The sequence below is a fragment of the Erythrolamprus reginae genome, chromosome 3 (assembly GCF_031021105.1).
Source record: "Erythrolamprus reginae isolate rEryReg1 chromosome 3, rEryReg1.hap1, whole genome shotgun sequence".
Taxonomy (NCBI): Eukaryota; Metazoa; Chordata; class Lepidosauria; order Squamata; family Dipsadidae; genus Erythrolamprus; species Erythrolamprus reginae.
Genome location: NC_091952.1, coordinates 138,655,741 through 138,683,313, shown reverse-complemented (window position 1 = coordinate 138,683,313; position 27,573 = coordinate 138,655,741). Strand labels below are relative to the sequence as shown.

At 38.2% G+C, this 27,573-nt stretch overlaps 1 protein-coding gene across 1 annotated transcript in view; it reads left to right on the top strand.

Annotated features, from left to right (window-relative positions):
- The window catches only part of ADCY10 (adenylate cyclase 10), a 253,408-nt gene that overhangs the window by 2,396 nt on the left and 223,439 nt on the right, over window positions 1–27,573 (top strand). Inside the window, exon 3 of the mRNA XM_070748580.1 lies at window positions 10,488–10,526. Coding sequence (XP_070604681.1) covers window positions 10,488–10,526 — 39 coding nt within the window. The remainder of the gene's footprint in view (window positions 1–10,487; window positions 10,527–27,573) is intronic.

The following is a 27,573-nucleotide window of genomic DNA, read 5'->3' as shown; positions in this document are numbered from 1 at the left end:
ATTATTGCAGGCTACTTCTGCTGATCACTAGCTGCAAAAAATGCAGAAGTTTGGGTCTCAGTGGCTCAAGGTTAACTCAGCCTTCCATCCTTCCAAGGTCATAAAATGAGCACCCAGATTATTGGGGGCAATATGTTGACTCTATAAACTGATTAGGGATGGCTGTAAAGCATTGGGAAGTGGTATATAAGTTTAAGTGCTATTGCTATTGCTATTCCAACTAATGTAAAACTCTCTCCTTGGGCAGGCCTCTTCCTACATCATTTTCTGAAAACCTGTATAATATTGTTCTGCAATTATTCATATTTCTATTTGTGCACCTTCATTGTTTAGATTTCTTGCCTAATAATGTTTATTATTATTATCTTTAAGTTTGTTTGATATCCATGTTGCTTTGAAGTGACTCTGAGTGGGTTATTGTGTTTTCATGTGATAGTACTAGTTCATCTATTACAGGGGCCACCCGGTACATCCATCAGGCTGGACTCGGTGCCTCTTCCCTGCACCTATGCCTCCAGCTACTGCTGTCACGGCAGGCCAAGACAAGGTGAGGCAGGAGGTGAAGAGGCTGCTGCTGGACACCATTGGCCTGCCAACCCCATCCTGTCTGTTTTTTTTCAGTTGGAGAATAGGTCACAACTGCTTATCTCCTCAGCCCCAGATGGGTCTTGCTCAGGGCCACATGCAGAGCACATTCCCCTTGCACACCTGACATACCTTGGTAGCTTAATCAGGCCCACCCAGCACAAAGGAGGTAAAATGGCCAGCTAGAAAGCCTGAGTAGAGGTGGTAGAGCATGCCCAGATCCAGCAGGTATAAGACAGTCACCATGAGCAGGGAAAGCTGTGTTACATCAGTGACTCTAGGAGACTGTTGAAGCTCAGATATTTTATCTGTATAAGAACTGGAACAGTAAACAGACACCTACTATGCTTAAACACAACTGTGGCAATGGCTCACCCGTTGCCCTATTTAAGCACGGCAAAATCTCAGACAGCCATTTAGTTTTGGCGGTTTTTGCCTGCTTGCCACGTGGGAGCCAATCAACTTCAAGCTCTCATTTGACTTTAGCGGACATAACACCCCTCCCCTCATAGATGGCTGTTATCCTGTCAATCATTCAGCCACATCACATAATCCTAGAAACATAGAAACATAGAAGACTGACGGCAGAAAAAGACCTCATGGTCCATCTAGTCTGCCCTTATACTATTTTCTGTATTTTATCTTAGGATGGATATATGTTTATCCCAGGCATGTTTAAATTCAGTTACTGTGGATTTACCAACCACGTCTGCTGGAAGTTTGTTCCAAGCATCTACTACTCTTTCAGTAAAATAATATTTTCTCATGTTGCTTTTGATCTTTCCCCCAAATAACTTCAGATTGTGTCCCCTTGTCCTTGTGTTCACTTTCCTATTAAAAAAACTTCCCTCCTGGACTTTATTTAACCCTTTAACATATTTAAATGTTTTGATCATGTCCCCACTTTTCCTTCTGTACTCCAGACTATACAGATTGAGTTCATGAAGCCTTTCTGCTTTTATGCTTAAGACCTTCCACCATTCTTGTAGCCCGTCTTTGGACCTGTTCAATTTTGTCAATACCTTTTTGTAGGTGAGGTCTCCAGAACTGAACACAGTATTCCAAATGTGGTCTCACCAGCACTCTATATAGCAGGATCATAATCTTCCTCTTCCTGCTTGTTATACCTCTAGCTATGCAGCCAAGCATCCTACTTGCTTTCCCTACCACCTGACTGTACTGTTCACCCATTTTGAGACTGTCAGAAATCACTACCCCTAAATCCTTCTCTTCTGAAGTTTTTGCTAACACAGAACTGCCAATACAATACTCAGATTGAGGATTCCTTTTCCCAAGTGCATTATTTTACATTTGGAAAAATTGCTTTGACCATTTATCTAGTAAAGCTAAATCATTTACCATATTACAAACGCCTCCAGGAATATCAACCCTATTGCACACTTTAGAGTCATGGCAAATAGGCAAACCTTTCCTACCAAACCTTCCCCTATGTCACTCACAAACATATTAAAAAGAATAGGACCCAGAACAGACCCTTGTGGCACACCGCTTGTAACCTGTCTCTGCTCAGAATACTCACCATTAACAATAACCCTCTGATGTCTACGCTTCAGCCAGCTGCAAATCCATTGAACTATCCAGGGATTAAGACCAATCTTCACTAATTTATCTATCAGCTCTTTATGTGGAACCGTATCAAAGGCTTTGCTGAAGTCCAGATAGGCAATATCCATGGCACCACCTTGATCCAACACCTTCGTGACATAGTCAAAGAAATCAATGAGATTAGTCTGACATGATTTGCCTTCAGTAAAGCCATGCAGATTTGGGTCCAATAAGTTATTGTTTTTTAGGTGCTGATTTATCCTCCTTTTGAGTAGAGTCTCCATCATTTTAACTATAACTGATGTCAAGCTAATTGGCCTGTAGTTACCAGCTTCTTCTCTACTGCCCTTCTTGTGGATAGGCACAACACTGGCCATTCTCCAATCCTCAGGAACATCTCCTGTTAACAGGGATTGGTTAAACAAATCAGTCAGGGGGGTAGCAATGACAGATCTGAGTTCTTTAAGAACTCTGGGGTGGATGCCATCTGGACCCATTGCCTTATTTATCTTTAATCGTTCAAGTTCTTCTAAGACATTGGCTTCTAAGATCACTGGAGCTGAATCCGTACAGCTGGACGCAATGCTATATCCCTCTATAGTATTTTTTTTTGTAAGGTGTCTTTTGAGAAAACTGAACAGAAATGGTCAGCGATCTCCTTATTCCCATCAATGCATGTATTATTCCCGGTACTAAGCTTCGTGATGCTGCAGGTTTTCTTCTTCCTATCACTAATATATCTGAAGAAGGTTTTATCCCCCTTCTTTACAGATTTCTTCCTCCTTTGAGGCTTTAGCAGCATATATTATCTGTTTTGCCTCCTTCTGTCTCATTTTATACACCTCTCTATCAGCTATACTTCCAGACTCTTTATACCTCCTATAGACAGCCTTTTTTCCATTGACTATAGCCCTTACATCATTGCTAAACCATAGCGGTTTCTTCTTCTTTTTACCTTTAGTTATTTGCCTTACATACAGTCCAGTGGCTTTTAAGATGGCCTTTTTTAATACAGTCCACTGGGTGCTCACTCCTGCCATTTTATCCCTCCCCTTTAATTCATTATTTAAATATTCCCCCATTGCATTAAAATTTGTTTTTCTGAAATCCAATACTTTGGTTGCAGTATATGATTGCTCACAATCAGTTTTTACATCAAACCACAAACATAGGTGGTCACTGCAACCTAAATTTTCTCCCACCTTGACCTCTGAAACCCAATTCCCATTCGTTAAAACTAAATCTAGAATATTCTCCCCTCTAGTTGGTGTCTTAACCAGCTGTGCCAGAGCTGCTCCTGTAAAGGCCTCTACTATATTCTTACTTTTGCGTGTAAGGGCACTGGGGATATTCCAGTCAACATCAGGCATGTTGAAATCACCCATAACCACAATATCTCCCTTTACTGCCATTTGGGTAATTTCATCCGCCATCTTGTTGTCATATTCCTCAGATTGCGCTGGAGGCCTATAGATCACCCCAATTCTAATGACAGAACCGTCTTTATTTTGCATGCAAACCCAGAGAGTCTCCAGATCTTTACACGTATTTTGAATTAGTGTTGTTTTTAGACTTTCTTTAACATAAATGGCTACTCCATCTCCCCTTCTCTCTATTCTATCCTTCCTATACAGTGTATATCCTGGTATGGATATTTCCCATTCATTAGAATCCTTAAACCATGTCTCAGTTATGGCAACCAGATCCAAATTATCTCTAGATATTATGGCCATTAACTCACAGAGCTTGTTGCTCAAGCTTCGAGCATTCGTACACATTACCCGAAGAACATTATTTTCATTATTAGTTTGCCCCTTATCATCAACAACTACATCTATTTTATTTACAGCTCCCTTTTCATAAGCTTCCAGAAACTGATTTATCCTCATTGGTCGGGGACAGAAATCATCCACATCAGTTACATCTCTGTCCTCTTTACCTAGTTTAAATGAATTCCTCACCGAGCACCTGGGTACCTCTGTATGTTGGATGCAAACTATCTCTCTCAAACAACTCCCTATTAGACCACCTACTGACATCATGACTTACATAGCCAAAACCTTCAGCTTTACACCACTGCCTTAACCACACATTAAACTCTCTGATACAAGTTGTTTTATCCTCCTGGCCACAAACTGGTAACACCTCTGAGAAAGTCACTGAATCAGTTATTTTACCCAGCTCCACACTTAGACATTGAAAATCTCTTTTTACTACATTAACAAAGGAGAAGAGCAGAGCAGAGCAGAGCCAGCTCCTCGCCTTCCTTTTCTTTCTTTCTTTTTTAAAAGTAATTTTATTGAATATAAATATTTTAAAAACATTTTCGATCAGCATTTCTGGGAGAGCAGAGCAGAGCAGAGAAGAGAAGAGAACGTTCCACAAGGAAACAAGGCAAGACAAAGGCAAGACATCCACGAGGAAACAAGGCAAGACAAAGGCAAGACATCAAACCATAAGTGATTGATCCCTACTGCCTATTGAACACCACAAAGCCTCAATCTGCCCAGTGCACCCAGGATCTCCAGCACCCTAGCACCATCAAACTTCTTGCCATTAGCCCAAACCCCCTGCAGAACACAGCTTACCCTGCCACTAGCCAAGCTATCAACCAAGGCTTGGAGCCATCTGAAGCCAAGAAAGTGACCAAGAGAGTAACCCTTAGTTTGAACAAGCGCTAGGAGTCCTGTTAATAAAAGGACCTGTAAACGCTTCATTCAAAGGGAGACTGAAAAATCTTCTAAACCACCTCCGCCAACAGCATTTGAGCTAATAAGGCAAGCTTAAACTACCAGGTGCTGGCTGTGAAGAAAGAGGGGGGTTTACTGTACATTTGAAAGCCATTGTTCTTGCCTGTTTCAACTATTTGCCTCTCTCTTAAAGTTACAAACTCTACAACCCTAATTGCCTCTCTCTCAACACACTATAAAGTCATAAAGAGGCCCAGTGAGCAGGAAACCTGAAACTCAGACAGGGAAACCAAAAGACTTTCCTGAAGCACTAACAACCCCCCCCCCCATCCTATAGACAGACGCTGGCACAGAACAGCTCAGATCAAAGCAGAAATGCCAATCAAAAAGAATATACAACAACAAGAACAAAAAGAACAACAAGCAACAATTGATAATCACAGCTTTAAATGCAATGACATTATCAATGATCATGATGGTTTCATAAAATGCCAGACTTGCAATCAGTCTGCTCACAAAAGCTGCCTCAATATTTCTAAACATATTGACACCTTCCTAAAAGCAAACTCTTCATTTCTTTATATGTGCTCATCCTGCACCCCCAAGCTAAATATACTTAGCAGTTTGTCTGATGAGATTAATACCTTAAAAGAAGCCATCAAAACCCAACAAACATTAATAGAAAGTATTGAACCAAGACTTCACAAAACACAACAAGAAATCACAGAAAGTATTGAATCAAGACTCTCATCCATGGAGAAAAATATCCAAACACTGAATCCACCCGACAAAATACCACTCACCACTCCACCACCCCAACCTCAACCTCAACCACTTCCAATACTTCAAAAAACCACTAATTCTACCACTGATATCTCTACCCTAGTCAAGGATGCCATGGAACGTGAACAAAAACGCCAGAATGCTATCCTCTTTGGTCTTGATGAAAGTCATGAATCAGATATAACAAGAATAAGAAATATCATCCACCTACATCACTCACATGCACAAACAATCGCCCAAGAAGACATTTTGGAAGTTACCAGAATTGGACCTGAGCACAAGAAGCTCCCCGCTTCTGCAAAGTAGTATGCAAAACTGAACAAATAAAACAGCAATTCATCAAGATCATTAACCACATTGCCAGAAATAACAAGTCCTTCAACAAACTCAGATCCAGACCAGATCTTTCTCTCCTCCAACGTATTCGCTCTCACGAACTATGGGCAAAACTCAAGAGACGCTATGAACTTGGTGAAACAAACCTTTACATAGATTACTGCACAGAAAGCATCAAACCCAAAACCCATAATTCTCCCCACATCTTCCGGTCTAACATTCAACCTACCATCTCACAACATCAAACTGACACCTGCCAGACCACCATCCCACAACAACAAATGGACAACCCTACCACTCAAACCAAGAATAGAAAAGCGTGCACTTACTTCCTCTAACCACCCCAAAACCAATCCCCAACACAAGACCAATCTCAAATGTAAACTATTGAATGCTAGAAGTTTAGTCAACAAGACATCTGAATTCCTCCTTCTACTTGACACTTCTAACTTTGATATAAACATGGCTAAATGCTTCCTACCCAGACTCCATTATCACATCAAAAAACTACCATGTTTTCCATTCAGACCGTGAATCCCGCAGAGGAGGCGGAGTAGCTATATTCTACAAAAAAATCACTGAACCTAAAAATCCTCAAAGTTGCACAGGATTTATTGGTACCTGAAACTATTGTCTGTGATTTATCTCTAAATACCACAATTCGCTTCTTACTCTGCTACAGAGCCCCGGACTACGACATCGAACATGCTAACAAATTTTCCACATTACTCATGTAGGCAACCAACTGCTCATATCCCATTATCTTCCTTGGAGACCTCAACCTACCACACATCAACTGGTCCTTAAATGAATGCAGCACAGAACCCATCCATTCTACTATATATAATACCGTCACCTATCTGGGACTCGACCAACTAGTAACTAACAATACCAGACTTGATAACTGTCTGGATCTCATCTTCTGCAACAGCAAAAGTACAATATATGGCTTACAAACAACAGAACCATTTTCCAACAGCGACCACAGCATGATAAACTTCAGTCTCAACTTAAGCCACACTATGAACCACCAAAATAATACAACACCAAAATTCAATTTCAAAAAAGCAACCTATGAACTCATTGAAGCCCACCTCTCAACATTAAACTGGAAAACTCTATTCTCTGAATGCTACACTACTGATGACCTCTACAACAGACTCGGGGCAACCTCTACAGCCGCCCCGAATCTACGGAAAGGGGCGGCATACAAATCTAATAAATAAACACATTCCTACTCGAAATGAAAATTATCATCAGACTTCATGTACCTCTAACATGTACCATAAACAAAAAAAAAATAACCTCCCCATCTCAATAAGAAAATTACAAACAAGAAAAAAATCTCTCAGGAGGAAAAACAAAAAAGGACAAGTTTCCAACTTCAAAAGCTGATATAAAAGCATTTGCAATCAAATAAAAACAGAATGCCTTAACTACTACAGTAAACAAGAGGAAAACCTCCTATGCAACAAATCTAATAGAACTTTCTACAACTTTGTCAACAATAAACTCAAAGACTCTAGACCTATCCCACCTCTCAAAGGACCCAACAACAAAGAATACCATGATTATTCATCCAAAGCCAACCTCCTCAACTCTTTCTTTGGCTCTGTCTTTGTTAACAGCAATGGCTCATCCCCCAATTTCATCAATCGCACCTCAAACTCCCTCAACAACTTAATCCAAGTAGACTTCACTGAAGACCAAGTTGAAAAAGCATTATGTGACCTTAAACCTTCTCTATCAGTTGGATCAAATGGTCTTTGTGCTTACTTCCTTAAAAAGTTCTCTTCTGCCATAGCTGAACCACTAAGCATAATTTTTGAAAAATCCTTCAGAACCAGCACACTTCCTAAACTATGGTCGAAAGCAATGGTCATCCCCATCTTCAAAAAGGGAGACCCCTCTCTTGTAGATAACTACAGACCAATTTCACTACGCTGCGTCCCATGCAAAGTCATGGATTCAATTATAAACAGATCAATTACTCTCCATCTAGAAACTAATAATTTGCTCTCTAACAAACAATTTGGTTTTTAAAAAAAAACTATCCTGCAACCTGCAGCTCCTCCACTGCAAAAATATATGGACAACTCATCTAGATCAAGGGAAATCTACAGATGCAATTTATATTGACTTCTGCAAAACCTTTGATTCAGTGGTCCATGACAAACTACTCCTAAAACTCAAATCCTATGGCATCTCAGGATCCCTCCATAGCTGGATTACAGCATTCCTGTCAAACAGACAACAAGTGGTCAAAATAGGAAGCACCATATCCACCCCCGTCCCAGTTAAAAGTGGTGTTCCCCAAGGTAATGTACTGGGACCAACACTCTTCATTCTCTGTGTCAATGACCTTTGCGATTACATCACAAGCAACTGTGTCCTCTTCGCTGATGATGTAAAACTCTTCAACACCACCGATAACACAACTACTCTCCAAAAAGACCTTGACGCTGTTTCTGAGTGGTCTAACACATGGCAACTCCAAATCTCAACTAGCAAATGCTCTGTCCTACACATTGGGAAGAAGAATGTGAACTCCAAATACGAACTGAATAATCAAATTATCACAGATAATCCCCACTCGGTTAAAGACCTTGGTATACTAATAACAAAAGATTTAAGTGCCAAAGCCTACTGCAACAATATAGCCAAGAAGGCTTCAAGAGTTGTAAACCTAATCCTACGTAGCTTCTGCTCTGGCAATCTCACACTACTTACCAGAGCTTACAAAACTTTTGCCAGACCCATCCTCGAATACAGCTCATCTGTTTGGAACCCATATCGCATCTCAGACATTAACACCCTTGCAAATGTCCAAAGATACTTCACCAGAAGAGCCCTTCACTCCTCCACTCGAAATAGAATACCCTATGAGACTAGACTTTCAATCCTGGGCCTAGAAAGTTTAGAACTAAGACGCCTTAAACAAGATCTAGGTATTGCCCACAAGATCATATGCTGCAACGTCCTGCCTGTCGGCGACTACTTCAGCTTCAACCACAACAACACAAGAGCACACAACAGATTTAAACTTAATATTAACCGCTCCAAACTTGACTGTAAAAAATATGACTTCAGTAACCGAGTTGTCGGAGCGTGGAATTCATTACCGGACTCCATAGTGTCATCCCCAAACCCCCAACACTTTACCCTTAGATTATCTACGGTTGACCTATCCAGATTCCTAAGAGGTCAGTAAGGGGCGAGTACAAGTGCACTAGAGTGCCTTCCATTCCCTGTCCTATTGCTTTCCTATATCTCCTATACCTTTCTTCTATTCCTATATCTCTTCTTCTATTCTTTCCTTGATATGTTCTATTACTTTATCTTCTTTTCTATTATTTCTTAGATATATTTTACTATGAGTATCTCCTCTATAACCTTCATCATGTATTTTACTATGTGTATATAGATATATACCCACTAAAACCCTCATTGTATATTGGACAAAATAAATAAACTAACTAACTAAATAAATAAATAAATAAGATGCACCACCACATCAACATTATTACCTTTACTCACAGCCTTGACAATGTTTGTAATCCGCCTCCTGTCCCTGCTGGCAGTGGCCCCTGGGAGACACCTCATCAGCTTCACCCCATCCTTACTCTGTCCCAAATCAACACCTCTAACAGTCAAGTCACCCACAAGAAAATGTGTCCTCTTTTTATTTCCACTATGCACCTCACTTACAACAACTTCCCCTTTGAACATCCCCTCATTCTCCGCCTGGAGCCTGATTGGAGGTTTGCTTAGCGTTGTGACCTGCATAGTTCAGTCGTCGAAGAGTTACCCTCCTGAGAGGCTGGCTCTTGTGCTGCTCCGCTCATTAAGGCTACTTTAAGCCATTTGGAATAAGCGTCCACAACGATAAGAAAAGATTGTCCAGCTATTGGACCAGCGAAGTCTATATGGATTCTGGACCACGGGCCTCTGGATGTTTCCCATTCAGTAGGCTTAGTCCTTGGTGGATATGGCATAGTCTGTTGGCACGAATTACAAGTGGCCACCAAAAGCTCAATGTCCTTGTCCAAACCTGGCCACCACAGGTGGCTTCTGGCCATGCTTTTCAATCTGACCATGCCTGGGTGGTCTTTATGTAAAATTTGCAAAACCCTTTTTTGTAACATTTCTGGAATTATGACTCTATTCCCCACACAATACACAGTCTTTAATACTAATTCTAATTGCCTAGTTATATACATTTGGCACTTGGCATAAGCATCATAATCAATATATGCTACGTTTCAAATGTTTCTGCCCACATTGGTAGTTTCATGCCCTCTTGAGGATGAACATGACACAAATATGAAGTGTAGAAAGGTTGTGGCAAGTCAATGGTTGTTCTTGTGGGGGGGGGGGCAATGATTAAGTAAGTCAGAGCTTTTTCTCTAAAAGCAACTTATTAGAAGAGCTTATTTTTATTATTTGAACTTATTTTTGTCATGGAATTTGCTTTACCATGCAATGAACGATTGTTTGTAAATTTCTTCCATTTTCTTTCATGTATAGAAGTATTGGTGTTTGGAGGTGATGTCTTGAAATTTGCAGGTATGAACTGTGAAAAATAAAAGGGGGAAATTTTATTTTTATACATCGAATCCCCCCCTCTTATTATGTTAGTTTGCATCTTATTTCAATACAATGTCATTTATATAATACACTTTTTCTATATAATACACAAGAAAAAAAGTAGACATTTTATCATTATTAATTATAACTTAGGATATTGGTGCTATGAGCATTAGGATTATTTGACTTTTTCATTCAAAGTTTAGTATAACTTTGGAAAGTAAGAACATACTGTATATCAAGATACTGGTTATGCAGTATAATAAAAGATTTGTTCTTAGGCTAAATTATTTGATTTTAAAATTTCTATTGTATTATTATTATCAGGTATATGCTTGATATGCATTTGTGTGTGTTTACATATCTTAATAAAAAGAAAAAATACAAATGTAAAATATTAAAAAGTAAGAAATTAAAAAGACAAAATAAAATAAAAATAAAACAATGAAAAAACTTTTTAAATTTCTGACTTTCCGTTTTTTACATATCTGCTAATTTGCACTATCTGAAAGGATTAGGCCTCCTTAAAAGCTTTCCCTACCACCTGACCGCACTGTTCTCCCATTTTGAGATTGTCAGAAATCACTACCCCTAAACCCTTCTCTTCTGAAGTTTTTGCTCACACAGAACTGCCAATAAAATACTTAGATTGAGGATTCCTTTCCCCCAAGTGCAATATTTTACATTTGGAAACATAAAACTGCAGTTTTTATTGCTTTGACCACTTATCTAGTATAGCTAATCATTTGCCATATTACAGACACCTCCAGGAATATCAACCCTATTGCACACTTCAGAGTCATCGGCAAGTATTAAAAAGAATAGGACCCAGAAAAGACCCTTGTGGCACACTGCTTGTAACCAGTCTCTGCTGAGAATACTTGCCATTACAACAACCCTCTGATATCTCTGCTTCAGCCAGCTGCAAATCCCTTGAACTATCCAGGGATTAAGTCCAATCTTCTCAAATTTATCTATCAGCTCTTTATGTGGAACTGTATCAAAGGCTTTGCTGAAGTCCAGATAGGCAATATCCATGGCACTACCTTCATCCAACAGCTTTCTGACATAGTCAAAGAAATCAATGAGATTAGTCTGACATGATTTGCCCTCAGTAAAGCCATGCTGGTCTGGGTCCAATAAGTTATTGGTTTTTAGGTGCTGATTTATCCTCTTTTTGTGTAGAGTCTCCATCATTTTAACTATAACTGATGTCAAGCTAGCTGGCCTGTGTTCTGTCTGGGTTCCCCCAGACATCAACACCAACTAAAAAGAGTAGCCAGACACGCTGGTAAAAAGCAAAGTCATTTTATATCTTTGAAAACAAACACAGATAACAAAAACTGTTCTAACAAACTGGAATGCTATGAAGCTTCACAGAAGAGTCACAACGGCCAGACAATACAACAGGCTTCTTGCTGGCACACACACCACTGTAGATAATAAAACCCACGCCTCCCCCAAGTTTTCAGCCTTCGAGGCCACAAGCCAGAATCAGAGACGCCAAGGATCGAAGCAAGGTCACAGGACTCCCAAAAGATAACTCTCCACAATACAGGAAGGGCGGGCCTGCCTTTTCAACCTTTCTGAGGAGAACCACACCCAAACCCAGCTGTTGCCTATTAGGGATGGAAATACCTGGCTAATTGTCCCCTTCTTTGTGCTGCCCTTCTCTGCCTCATATCTTTGATGGCTTGTGCATTCTCATCTAATGACTCCAGGCTACTCACTGGGGAGAGCTCCCCCCGGGGGTCTCAGGCTGTTCTCCCTCCTCCTCGTCCTGACATTCCTCTTCCCCTGGTCCTCCTCCTCCTCCTGTTCCTTGTCCTCCCCCTCTGAGCATGGAGCCGGCAGAGTTCCAGCCATTCCCTGAGGAGCCTCAGACTGAATCACAACAGCCTGTAGTTACCAGTTTCTTCTCTATTGCCCTTCTTGTGGATAGCACAACACTGGCCATTCTCCAAACATCAGGAACATCTGTTAAAAGGGTTTGGATAAACAAATTAGTCAGGGAGATAGCAATGTCAGATCTGAGTTCTTTAAAAACTCTGGGGTGGATGCCATCTGGACCCATTGCCTTATTTATCTTTAATCATTCAAGTTCTTCTAAGACATCAACCTCTGAGATCACTGGAGCTGAGTCCCTACAGTTGGAAACAATGCTATATCCATCCATTGTATTATTTTGTAAGCTGCCTTCTGAGAAAATTGAACAGAAGTAGCTATTCAAACGGTCAGCGACATCCTTATTCCCATCAATGTATGTATTATCCACAGTACTAAGCTTTGTAATGCTGCAGTTTTTCTTCTTCCTTTAAAAAAAAAAGGTTTATTGAGTTTTAAATATAAGGAAAGTGGGGGAAAGGAAAAACTGTGAGGGGAAGGTATACATAATAAAAAGAAATCTCTATATATCAATTGATATACATCATATTAAATCTTTTATAAATTCAAGTATCTATTACAATATTTACAAAAAAAATATGTAAGAAAACGAAAGGATGTGGGATAATAATAAAATATAGATTGTAAAGAGGAGAGGTTGGTAGATGCAGAGGAGGATAGGATAGGGTAGAGGGGAAAGGGGAAAGGGGGAGCCTGCAAGATGGCAGGTGGTTTTGAATTTATGACTTTTCATTTTAATTGTATAATAGGTGTATATGATAAGAAAGAGGAAGTGATTCTATAAGTGTTTGGAATAATAGATAATTAGTATTTACATAGCAATATAAATAGGAATAAATTCAAATTGTTTATATATATCATGTAACCAACGTCTGATTTGAAATTTGAGTAGTATGCGAACGATATTTAATCTTATTCATGTATTGTTGTATGTTATCAAGTGGAATCGTGAAGAGACTGAGACGTTTCTTTTTTCTTTTCAATAATTGTCTTATACTTTTTGTTAAATAACCATTGGTACCACTTCTCCCAAACCTTGTGGAAATCTGAGTTATTTTTATTTTGTAGTTCCATTGTCATTTTGGACATTTCAGCAACTCCATGATTTTTGTAATAATATTTATTGTGGTGGGAATATTTTCCTGTTTCCAAAATTGTGCGTATGTGATTCTAGCAGCTGTTAATATTTGTATGGTGAGGTATCTGTCTTCTTGTGTGATTTTTTGCCTGAAAATGCCTAAAAGAAATAATTCTGGTTTGGGTAATATTGTTATCGATATGACTTGGTCTATAACATTTTTGATCTCTTGCCAATTTTTTTTGGCATGTGTGCAAGTCCACCATAAGTGGTAGCAAGTTCCTTGTAATTTTTTGCCTTTCCAGCAGATGGGAGATAAACTGGGGTACATTTTTGAAAGTCTGGCTGGGGGTAAGTGCCACCTGTAAATCATTTTAAATGTTTTCTTTATAAATGTTGCAAGTGTCATTTTGTAATTAATTGTCCAAATTTTTCCCATTCTATTAGATCTATTGTATACCCAAAGTTCTGGACCCAGGTGATCATACATCCTTTGACTTGTTCTTCAATAGTGTCTTGCATTAACAGATAGTTATATAGTTTGGAGATCATTTTTAGGTTTGGGCCAAATAAGATTGAATCTAAAGGATTTTTATTTTGGAAACCAAATTTATTTTTATGTTCTTTGTATTTGGAGTTTATCTGTATGTAAGTTAACCAGTCTAGTATTATTCCATTTTGGTGAAGTTGTTGTTTTGAAAGTATATTGTTGTTGTTGTAGTTGTAAATAGGTTAATATTTTTGAAGGGGAAAAGAGGTTAGAGTACGTAAATGATTCATTAGGTGATATCCATTTCAGAGTAGAAAGGTAGTGATTTTTTTTAATGTGATGCCATGTTGTTATTAAAGCCTTTCTTATGTAGTGATGTTTAAAGTAATTTGGGATTTTATTTAAGTCCATCATTAGAAATGAGTGCCATCCAGATTGCAAGTCAAAGCCCTCTAGAGTCAATAACCTTGTATTTTGAAGAGTTATCCACTCTTTAATCTTTATTAATCTTTCCTAGAATAGCGGCTTGGTAATACAAATAGAAGTTGGGGAGGCCGAAGTCCCCTCTAGTTCCATGATCTTGTAAATTCTTTAGTTTTATTCTTGCCTTTTTTTTGGACCAAACAAATTTACGAATTACCTTGTGTAGATATTTAAAAAATGATTTATTTAAGTGTATAGGAGCTACTTGAAATAAATATAAGAATCGTGGGAGAATGTTTGATTTAATTGCTGCGATCCTTCCCATCAAAGATAAATTTAATTTGACCATCCTGTTAAGTCTTTTTGTACCTCTTGTGTTAGTTTGTCAAAATTGTCTTTTTTTTATAGTGTTACAATTTGAAGAGATCCAAATACCTAGATATTTGATTTTTTTAACTATTTTTAAACTGAGAAATTGTTCTAATAAGATATTTTGTTTCTGTGTCATGTTTTTGGTTATGATTTTGATTTTCTCTGTATTAATTTTAAGGCCCGTTATGTCTCCAAATTTGTGAAATTCTTCTAATAAAATGTGTGCTGATTCTAGTGGGTCTTGAATTAGGAATACAATATCATCTGCGAACGCTTGTAATTTAAAATGTTCCCTTTTTATTTTAATTCCCTGAATTTGTGGGTTGTTTCTTATTTTTTTAGTACTGTTTCTATTGTAAGTATGAAGATTAATGGTGCTAGGGCAACCTTGTCAGACAACTTTTATTATTGTTATTTTTTCAGTGCTATCGTTATTTCAGAGTAGATCAATATAATTAGATTAACAAAATTGTGCCCGAATTTCATGTGGGCTGTTTGGGTTGTAAAGTATTGCCAATGTAGGCTGTCAAAAGCCTTTCGTAAGTCAACGGAAATAAGTGCAATTGATTTGTTGGAGTGTTTATCATAATATTCAAGAGTGTTGAGTATGGTCCATGTATTGGAACTAATGTTTCTTGTGGGTAAAAATCTGTTTTGGTCGGGGTGGATAGTATTGTTTAAAAAAATTTTAAGGTGTTCTGCTATTATTGTGGAGAATATTTTGTAATCGGTATTAAGTAGAGAAATGGGTCTATAGTTTTCAAGGTATTTTTTGTCCTTATTTTCTTTTGGAATAAGAGTTATGTAAGCTTCTGACTAGGATTTAGGTAATTTGCTTTGGGAAAGGGATTCATTGTAAATCTCTAACATAATGGGTTCTAATAACTCCTGATGATAGTTATAGAATTCGGCCGGGATATCATACGGTCCCGGGTTTTTATTATTCTGTTGTTTTGTGATAGCAGTTTTAAGTTCCGTTAGACTGATTTTCTTGTTTAATTTGTTGCTGTCTTCATCAGATATTGAGAATGTTTCATTTTCAATTAGATAATCTTTAATTGATTCATTATTTATTGTATCCATTTCATATAATTCCTGATAAAATTGCTGAATTATCTGTTTCTTATCTTCAATGTTTGTTTTTAATGATCCTGAGTTGTCATATAGAGCCTCTATGGTTTTCTCAGCTTTTTGTTGTGCCAATTTAAAAGCTAACCAGCTCCCCGGCTTATTTGCAGATTCGAAGTATATCTGTTTTGCTGTTTTTAGTTTGTGGGTGAGTTGTTGCTGGGTTATTGGGTTTATTTCGTGTCTAATTGATTTCAGTTAAGATCGCCATATCGTCTGGGTTTTGTTGGAGGGTCCTTTCTACATTTTGTAACTTGATATTGATGTCATTAATTTTCTCTTGTTTCTGTTTTCTGGAGTTAGCCAAATGGGAAATATATATTCCACGGATGTAACTCCTCAGTTTGGCTGAAGCCGAGTTGATTCGGCTGGGGCGAAGTGCCCCCTTTTGCCTTTCCACGCCCAGATGCTCCAGGAGGCAACCTCGCGCTGGGTGTATGGGAGGCAGCTCGAGGAAGTCACCACAATGAAGTGGTTTATTCCCTCTCCAAGCACCCAGATAAAGGAAGGGAGTGTTTCATTCTCTGGGCGGTGGCAGAGATTTATTCCCTCTCCAAGTGCTCAGAGAAAGGAAAATGCTTTGTTTGCTCTGGACTGCCAAAGCCTCCTTAAGCACGACTGAAAGCCTCCTCTGGCAGCCCAGAAAAGCCCAAGATAGCGGGGATTAAGGGAGAATGGCAGGAAACTGGTCGGGCCTTCGTGCCACTCTCAAATTTCCTGGGAAATTTTTCTGGGCTCGGGTTCTTAAGAAGAGGCAAAAAAATCTTAAACACCCAGTTCTTATCTAGAAAAGTTCTTATGTAGAGGCGTTCTTAAGTAGAGGTACCGCTGTATATGTATCCTTGCCTTATTCTTTTTCCCCACTGTAAATCCCAGTGTAATAATAATAATAAAATTCAGTATAATCATAATGTTCAGAATACCTGTCCATCTTTTAAGTCTTCTTCCCTTGTATCTTTATCATTTTCCATCTCCTCCTCCATCTGCTCCTCTTCTTGTTTCAAGTCCTCTTTATTTTCTTGGTTTTTTTCCTAACAATCATATTTGGAAAATATTTGCTGCACTCAGGAGCTTTCTCAACCTTTTTCCCAATTTTTTCTTCGTACTCTAAAAGGCATTTCTGCAAGTCTGCAAACTGTTCCTTAATACATGCTGCAAGATCCCCAGCTTCTAATGCCATATTGCCAAAGCTACCATTCACCAGCTTATAGTCTGAAGTAATCCTTTTCTTTTAGCTTTTTTTTCTTTCAACTTTCAAGTAAATAGAAGTTCATTCCAAGTTCAAAACTCCAACAGATAAGATAATTTTGTTTTGCTTTTTGAAGATCCAAGGCCAACAGCTGTTCAAATCTCCACAAAGATCCTCCACAGCAATAATTCCTCTAATCAGCAAGTGGCACCTCCCATCAGTTCTACACATCTATTTTCTCTTAATTTTTATATTATATTTAAATCAGTTTTATTTTATTAAAGCAGATATTCACTCCAAAGTTAAATCAATACTCCAAATTAAAGGTTATCAATGGTTGGGCGTTTACAGCCTTCCTAAAAAGTTTTTCTACTATGACATTTGATATTAGATAACTGCTTTGTCTTTGTTTTTTGTCTATCCTTTTGTTCCATTAAGATTAGAAAAAAAACAAAAGTCCCAATCTTCGGCAAACTCATCAGCACAACTTTTAATCTCCTTCTTCATCTCTCCTACACTTTTCCTCTTTTCAGGTGACTTCAAACTTCAAAAACAATTGATTTTTGCATTTTGCAGTAGCTGTGGCTTGGACAGCTTTTGCAAGCTGATTTACACTCCTGCCGGTCGAGGGCCCTAAGTTAGTTCTCTATGAGGTATGCCACCCTCTAACAGATCCCTCTTCTTCATTGCCCCAAAAGGGCAGTGCTGACCTGGTCCCGGTTAAACCAGGTCCCCAGGTAACAGAGATTTGGGATTCTCCTGCAGAACACAGGGAACTCCATTTCACCTTGGCACTTGGACATGCCCCTTGACAGCCTTAAATGCCTTGGCCTCCTTATGACAGGATGTGATAGGATGTAGTCCTGCAGCATCAATTAGGTAGTCTAACAATTATATTCTGGGAACATTGAAATAGCATTTTTCTTTTTTTAAGCTTCAATCCTATGTCTTAAATTGAATGAGCACCAATTTCAGGCAATATAGGAGGTATTGATGATGACCACAGGACATCATCAAAGTATGGGATGGTGCCTGGGATTCCTTGTAGCAACCTTTCCATTAGACTTTAGAAGATTCCAGGTGCTACACTGATTCCAAATTGGAGGCAGCAGCACCTGAAATCTCCCCTATGGGTAACCATTGTCTCAACCTCAGCTGTGGCATCATCCACAGACAGTTGCTGATATTCCTGGGCCAAGTCTAAGTTTGCAAAAACTTTCCCTTCCCCTAGGTCTGTGATGGTGAGCCTATGGCACGTGTGCCATGGGTGGAATGTGGAGGCATATCTGCTGGCACACAAACCTTGAACTAGCTAAGCTCCAGCATGTGTAGCTGATTTTCAAATGCTCTGAGATTTTTGGCCTCTGGGGAACCTACCAGGGTGACTGGAAATCAGGAAATGGGCCATTTCTAGCCTTTGGAGGACCTCCAGGGCAGTGGGGAGGGAGATTTCACCCTCCCTAGGCTTCAGGGAAACCCCTGGAGCATGGAAACAAGGAAAAGTGAGCCTATCAGGCCCATAGGAAATTGGGAAACTGGCCATTTCTGGCCTCCAGGGGATTGGAGGAGGCTTTTTTCACTCTCTTCAGGTTCCAAAAAAGCCCCTGGAGCCTGGAAGGGTGAAAAATGGGTCTGCCATACTCACCAGAAGACAGGAAATGGGGGAAGGGTCATGTGCATATGTGCAGGAGGACGGAATGTGGGGGGCATTAAATGATGGGTGTGGGCACATACACACAATAGCATCTCACTTTCAGCACCCAAGGGAAGAAAGGTTCACCATCACTGCCCTAGCAGATGCTGCCATGCTGGAACTAGGTAGGCACTTTTTTGTAACACCCAATTCAACATGCATTTATAGTCTGCACAGATTCTGATAGAACCATCTGCTTTAATGGGGTTATTATAGGCATTTCCCATTTTGCATGGTTTACAGGTTCTAGGATACCTTGTGTTATGAGCTTATCGAGCTCAGCACTCATTCTGGCCTGGAGTGCAAATGGCAGTCTTCGTGACTTTAGTTGCCTTGGCATGACTTGGGTGGGGGGCTGGGTTAAATGAAATTGGGGTTCCCTTGTATTTCCCAAAATTGCACTCAAAGACACAGGAAAACTCAGGACTATTTATGTAGTTAATGCCACTGATGCTAACCCTAAGAATTTAAACCTAGTGTTGTACATACTCCTGGTCAGTTGGAGGATGATGAAGATATTGAGGACTTGGATTCAGATAGTGTTTATGAATTAGTGGGGGGCCCGGGGTTACAGGTAGTAGGACAGTTGGGAGACCAGCCACAGGATGGGGCTATGAGTTCAGGATCTAGTGAGGGAGAATCAGACGTTCGCTGGGTTAACCCTAAATTAAGAAGGGCCCAAAAACATAGAGAACAGGTGTCTGGAAGAAGATATTAAGGAGACGAAAGGGTTAAATACTGTAGTGATGTATTTGGCACGTCAAGGGGTCAGTGGGGAAGAAGGGTAGAGTTTCAACGTTGCCGAAGGGGAAAATGGATGTTTTTCTTGCCGTTCTCAAGTAAGCAAAATTATTCTGTGTTGATTAACAGTGAGTTCTGCTGTTTTAGAAATCATGCTGTTAGGAAAATAAATCTTATTAAGTGGAGAAGGAGAAGGAATGTGAGAAATGCGGTTAAGGGAGATAACGGACCAAGTGCCTGTATGGAATGTGTTTGAATTCCAGAAGAGCAGAGAAATAAATGGAGTTTCTTTATTCATGATATAATGCATTTAATAAGAGTTATTTGTAATTGCTAAATTTCTACCAGAAACCAGAACACCTAGTAGGCTTGGAAGAGTTTCCTTGACTTGAGTCACCCTGTAAATTTTTGTATTCCACACGCAACTTGCAACTACCTAGTGTTGTGAGTGTGTTCCCTGTCAGCCTTTGGAAATGTCAGATTCAGAGGAGGATGAAGACGTAGAAGCTGTCAATTACCCTGGAGTAATTATACTATGGAGGAGGATAATGGTGATGAGAACTTATTGGAAAATACATCGGACGATAGTATGCATAGTGAGACTTCTTCAGATAACAGGGGTGTAGAGGATAGTCCTTGGTTAAGTGTCAGGTTTAGAAGATCAGAGAAAAGAAGGGACAAACTTGGGGGAAAGCAGTTTTGAAAATGCTATTCTGAGTGTGTAAATTAATTAATGACCTCACATCTGGAATTCACCAGAAAAGTCCATGTAAAGAAAAAGGATAAGAAAGTATTGGAATACCGGAAACTAGGGAAACTATTCACATCACTTGCAAATGAAAAAAAAAGAGGAATTGCAATATATATTAAAAGCTGGTTAAATCCAAAAGTAATTGACAGTGATGAAGAGGGTAGAATACTTATAATAGAAATCGAAATTAATAAAAAAAACACAAATTTAATTGTGATTTATGCTCCCAATAAAGACCAAAAATCTTTTTATAAAAAGTTGTACCAAAAAATAATAAAAATTGAAAAAGGAAACATCTGTGTGATTGGGGACTTTAATATAATAATAGATTACGACAAAGACTATAAAGGTAAAGAAAAGAGTAAAAAGAAAAAATCTATACCAGAAAAACTCAAAGATATTATAGAAGAATTTAAATTAAAGGATACATGGAGGGAAAGACACAGGGATGAATGTAAATATACTTATTATTCACACCCACACGACTCATGGTCTAGATTGGACATGATATGGACAAACATAGAATTACAACAAGAGATAATATCAGCAGAAATAGAACCTAACTTTTGGGCAGACCACAATCCAGTAAGTATTGTAATTAGAGGAAACCAAACCCAAAAAAATAGATGGACAATGAATACAAAAATTATACAAGAAAACAAATACAAAGAATTTTCAAAAAAAGAATTAGATATCTTTCTAGAAAAAAATTGGAATGAAGACACAACCATACAAAATATATGGGACACAACCAAAGCATATATAAGGGGGATAACCAGTGCATACACTAGTAAAAAAAATAAGGATAAAAATAGGGAGATGAGAGAAAATCAAAAAGAATTAGAACAAATAGAAGCCGAATGGATAAAAGATCCAAAAAAAATCAAATTAAAAGAAAAAAGAGATGTAATTAAACACAAGATTAACTTGATAGCACAGGAAGAAATAGCCCAAAAAATCAAAAGTGTAAAACAAACTACTTCGAACATGCAAACAAACCGGGAAGGTGGCTTACCTATAAAATTAAAAAACAGAAAGAGAAGAAATATATCCAACAAATGGACGATGAAAAGGGGAAAAAACAAATTGATATAGAAGAAAAAAAAAGATAATACAAAACTATTTTCAACAGCTATATAGGAAAGATGATATAAAAGAGGAAGAAATAGATCAATATTTGAACGAGATTGAACTACCCCAAATATCAGAGACCAACATAGATACAATGGATAAAACCATAACTATGACAGAATTAGAGCTAGCAATTAAAAAACAAAACAATAACAAAACCCCAGGAGTAGATGGAATACCAGCCGAATATTACAAAGAAATATACGAACCAGTCAAAAAATTATTACTACAGATGCTGAATGAGGTGTTAGATAAAGGAGCAATGCCTGAATCCTGGAAGGAAGGGTTAATAACACTAATACCAAAAGATTTGGAACAAAGATATTTAATAAAACAATACAGACCAATTGCATTACTAAACTCAGATTACAAAATTTTCACAACAATATTATCAGAAAGGTTTAAAGGGATAATTAACGAAATCATACATACGGACCAGAACGGTTTTTTACCAAACAGAAATATAAAAAATAATCTGAGAAACATTATAAATATTTTAGAATACTATGAGGCAAACCCAGGAAAGAATTTGGCATTAATATTTTTAGATGCGGAAAAAGCATTCGATAATTTGAATTGGAACTTCTTTATTAAACAACTGACCAAAATGAAATTTAAAGAAAAATTTATAAAAGCAATCAAGACGATATACTCTACACAATCGGCAAAAGTTATAATAAACGACCAATTAACGCAAAATATAAAAATAGAAAAGGGAGTACGGCAAGGATGCCCCCTTTCCCCATTAATATTTATTTTGGCCATAGAAATCTTATTAAATCAGATAAGGTTAAATAAAAATGTTAAAGGATTAAATTTGAAAGGACAAGAATACAAAATTCAGGCATTTGCCGATGATCTAGTATTCAATGTAGAAGATCCAATTGAATCAGGGGAAGTTTTATTAAAGGAGATTACTGAATTCGGAAAAGTAGCAGGACTTAAAATTAATAAACAAAAAACCAAAATACTGACAAAAAATTTAACAAATACAGAGAAGAAAATATTAGAAAACAGATTAGGCCTACAAATAGTAAAAACAGTTAAGTATTTGGGAATAAAATTAACAGCAAAAGCAATCACAATAAAGGAAGATAATTATACGGTTTTAATAAAAGAAATAAAAAAGAAATTAGAAAAATGGAACAAATTGCCTATCTCGCTCATAGGTAGAATCTCAACAATAAAAATGTCCATTTTACCCAAGATTCTATATCTATTTAGGACGATTCCAATTATATTAAGAAAAGACTTTTTTCAAAAATTAAATAGAATGATTACAAAATTCGTCTGGGCCGGAAAAAAACCTAGAATTAGAATACAATATCTACAAGATAATATCAAACAAGGAGGATTTGCACTACCAGATTTCGAATTATATTATAATGCAGCAATTATGGATTGGTTGAAAGATTGGTTTAAATTGGAAAATAAAAGACTATTAATACTGGAAGGACACGATATGAGAACAGGGTGGCATGCTATCCTGTGGGAAAATAAAGAACAAACACATAGTTATTTCAAACAACATATAATAAGAAACTCGTTATACACAACTTGGAAAAAAATCAAAAAAATGTACTACCACCAAATCCCCAAATGGTACTCGAGCTTAGAGGCAACGGTATACCCAAACTCAAGAGAACTAAACAAAATGTTAAATTATTATCAAACATTAGAAAAAAATGGGGAATTAAAAACCAGGGAACAATTAGAAAAAATTGGAATCAAAATTGATTGGTGGGCGTATAACGTAATTAAATCAAAATATCAAGAAGGGAAAAGGAAGGAAATACAAATAAAAGAGATAGAATTAGATAAGATAATTTTAGGCCAAGAAAAGAAAATGATTTCCAAAATATATAGATATATGCTACACTACAAAATGGAGGAACACATAGTTAAAAATAGTATACATAGTTGGGGCAAAAATTTTGGTTATAGCATAAATTTAGATAAGTGGGAATCAATTTGGATCAAAAACTATAAATTAACAAAATCTACAGCTTATAAGGAAAACATATACAAAATGTATTATAGGTGGCACCTTCCACCGGCAACGTTAGCCAAAATGTATAAAGGAACAAGCCCAAAATGTTGGAGGTGTAAAAAAATGGGGACCTACTACCACATTTGGTGGACCTGCCCAAAAATGAAAAAATTCTGGAATAAAATGCAGAATTGGATAGAAGAGATTTTACAAATGAAGATAAATAAAAAACCTGAAGCCTTTCTCCTGGGAATTATAGATCAAAAAATTGAAAAAAACAAACATTACTTATTAATTCATATATTGACAGCAATTAGAATAACGATAGCTCAAAATTGGAAGCAACCCGAACCACCTGAAGACGATTTGATAATTAAAAAAATATTAGACTGTGCTGAATTTGACGCACTAACAATTAAATTAAAAAATAAAGAAGATTCCGAACACGATAAAACCTGGATACATCTTTATAACTGGTTTAAGAAAAGAAATAAAACTCAAAAGAAAAAACCAAATTAACAATACTTTATATCCTTTTTATTACATAGAAAAAAACCCACAAAAGACATATATACAAAAAACCTTTTTATAAAGAAAGATCTGTATGATATCAACTCCCAGAATTCCCCAGCCAGCGAAATTGAATACGAATAAAAGAAGGCGGATAAGAAAGAATTAAATGATTTAAAGAACAGTGACAACCTACAAGAGAAAATGGTATACGCTGAGGACACAACATACTTCACCAGAAAATAATTTAAAATCAAAAATCATTCAAAACTTACCTCCTGAAGGGAATACAAGTACAAATATTATAAAATATGCTAAGTGAATAGTTATTGTTATTAATGTACTTAAATAAGCAACTAGATCTTTTTTTAAGAATATTTTTTTTGTTTGTTTGTCATGTTTGTTTGTTTGTTTATTTGTTATGCGTTGATTTAGCCTTGTATTAATATAAAACATATATTGTATGTAAATGTGTATATATTTGTAATAAAAATTTTATATAAAAAAAGAAAAAGAAAAAGAAAATGCTATTCCGAGTGTGTAAATTAATTAATGACCTCACATCTGGAATTCACCAGAAAAGACAGGTGCTTTTCTGCAAAGTGAAATATACAAGATGGATGCTTTTGCTGTTTCTTTGGAGAAGTGAGTCTTTATATTGCATGATAAAACTGTTTTTAAGTAGAGTGAACCTGACCCAGAGACAAGGAGATGTTTGAAGTTGACAGATTTTCATTTAGAAAGAATTTATAACTCTGTAGTTGCCTGAGAGTTTGGAATGCATTTCAAATGCCGGAGATGTATGCTGACTGAAAAATACTCGAGACAGGCAGGTTCAAAGACGGTTCCTTTATTTAGCTCTTTTTGGAAAGTGACATTCAGCAGGGAACGCGTCTGCTGTCAATGAGAAAAGCCGCTCTATTTATACTTTTGCAGCTCGCGCCAAAAGGAACTGTCATGCGTCCGAACCAATCAGACGCGACCTCTTGTTATTTACATTTTCTGCCCGGAGACAGCTTTGTACAAGGATTTAACTATTTACATAGGATTCAACACCCCTCCCTCCTTAGTTCAGAATATGTCAATCAGTTAACCATGTGATATAGTCCTCCAATCTGCTCGGTCTACGCGAGGCTCTCTCCGACCTGCGCAGATCAGTTAAGTCCTCGCTTTCAACGGTGGAGGTCGGTTCGCCTGTACCTCCCCAGTGCAGCTGGGGCCGAGTTTGAGCTCCGGCCTGCTGAGTTGAGTGGGCAGGCACAACACCGACCTCTGAGGATGAAGATGGCTCGGTGTCGCTGGAGGACCGTTCCTGGCTTGGTAAGTCCATTTGTAATTCCAGTAAATCGGGTTGTGAGTAAAAGTCTGATAGGGGGGAAGAGTTTTCATTAGCGGTTTGTCCCTGGGAGGATTCAATGCGTCCTCTCAAGTGATCAATGTGCCGCTTCCACATGTGGCCATCTTCTAATTGTACATAATATGTTTTGGGAGCAGTTTGCTGCACAATCTTTCCCTTAATCCAGTTTAACCCTCCATCAAAATTTTTAGCAAAAACATTTTGTCCCAGGTACAAATTCCTTTCAGGATTTACAGACATATAATCAAGACATTTATTATTACAATATTGTGGGTGTAACCTGTCCAGAGGTGATCTGAGTTTTCTACCCATTAGAATTTCTGCAGGACTCTTGTGTGTAAGGGAATTGGGTGTAATATGCTGTACTAACAAAAATTGGTCCAAATGTTGCTGAATTTCTCCAGGGCCTGCTCTGCGCAATGCTTCTTTGGCCACCCTTACGTACCGTTCTGCCAAACCATTAACCCATGGCGAGTAAGGTGATGTGAGTGCGTGTCTGACCCCCAAGTTATTGAGGAATATTTCAAATTGCCTGGCTGTCAATTGGGGCCCATTGTCTGACACTAAGATGTCAGGACAGCCATGAGTGGCAAACAAATGGTGCAAAACCCTTATTGTAGCACAAGTGGTTATATTACTCATTGCAATTATCTCAACCCATTTGGAGAAAGCATCTACCACAATCAGAAAATACTGAGACCCTATTGGGCCTGCGAAATCAATGTGTATCCTGGACCAAGGCCCAGCAGGTTTTTCCCACTCTACTGGAGCTGTTTTGGGGGGATTAGGCCGTGACTCCTGGCATGGGTCACACTTGGCTATCCACCGTTCAATGTCTGCATCCAGACCTGGTCACCACAAGTGCCCCCGGGCTAGACTCTTCATTCTGACAATACCAGGATGGCCTACATGTAACATAGTGAGTACTTTGGTCTTCAGGCTTTCAGGAATGATTACTCTATCACCCCACAATAGACAACCCTTAATAAAAGACAATTCTAACCTTTTGGTTTTAAACTCACTTAATTTTACCTCCTCGGGGTCTCCGTGCCATCCCTTTAGTACACAGTTTATAACTTTTTGTAGAGTTGGGTCTTGCTGGGTGTGCGCCGCCACCTCCTTTGCTGTTGTTATTGAATTTTCCTCAAAATCTATTATTAACACATCCTCAGATGGGGCTGGGTCTTCAACTAAGTCTGACATAGGGCACCTACTTAGGCCATCAGCGTGGTTGATGGTTTTGCCCCCTTTGTGAATGAGCTCATACTGGTATCCCGAAAGAAATAAAGCCCACCTAATTAGTCTGGGGGACATAAATGGGGGTGTTGGTTTGTTAGAGGCCAGAAGGCCCAATAAAGGCTTGTGGTCAGTGATCAATTCAAACTTCCTTCCAAACAGATAGTTATGGAACTTTTTAACCCCAGCCACTAAGGCTAAAGCCTCCTTATCTAGTTGGCTATAATTTCTTTCAGTGCTGGTCATTGTTCTGGAAAAGAAAGCGATTGGGGCTTCAGTATTATTAGGCAGAACATGTGCCAATACCCCACCTACCCCATAAGGTGAAGTGTCGCACGTAAGCCTGACGGGTAGTAATGTACTATATTGAACCACCACGCTTTTAGAGGTTAATAATTGTTTAATTTGAAAAAAGGCTTCGTGCTCAGTTTTGCCCCAGGTCCAGGGAATTCCCTTCTGAAGCAGCCGGTGTAGGGGTTCTGCTGCCGTTGCCTTCTGTTTCAAAAAGATAGAGTAAAAATTAAGAAGGCCTAGAAAAGCCTGTAACTCTGTTTTATTTTTTGGTTCTGGCGCTTCTGTAATAGCTTTTAACTTTTCGGCAGTGGGGTGGATACCATTCCCATCTATTCTATATCCTAAGAATTCTACACTTTCAGTTCCCCACACGCATTTGTCAGGTTTGATCCTCAAGCCCTTAGATTGCAGTCTATGCAAAACCTCCCTTATTCTTTGGTTTAGTTGTTCTTGGTTTTCCCCACAAATTAGTATATCATCAAAGTAGGGGATAGTCCCCTTAACCCCGGTCAATAAACGTTCCATTATGCTTTGAAAAATCCCAGGGGCTATGCTGACCCCAAATTGTAGTCTGGTGCATTTAAAAGCACCCCTGTGGGTAACGATAGTCTGTGCTAGAGATGTTGGTTCATCAACTGGGAGTTGTTGGTATGCCTGTGCGAGGTCGATCTTTGCGAATACCCTCCCTTCCCCCAGGGAGTGAAGGATTTGTTGCACTACTGGAATGGGGTATGGGTG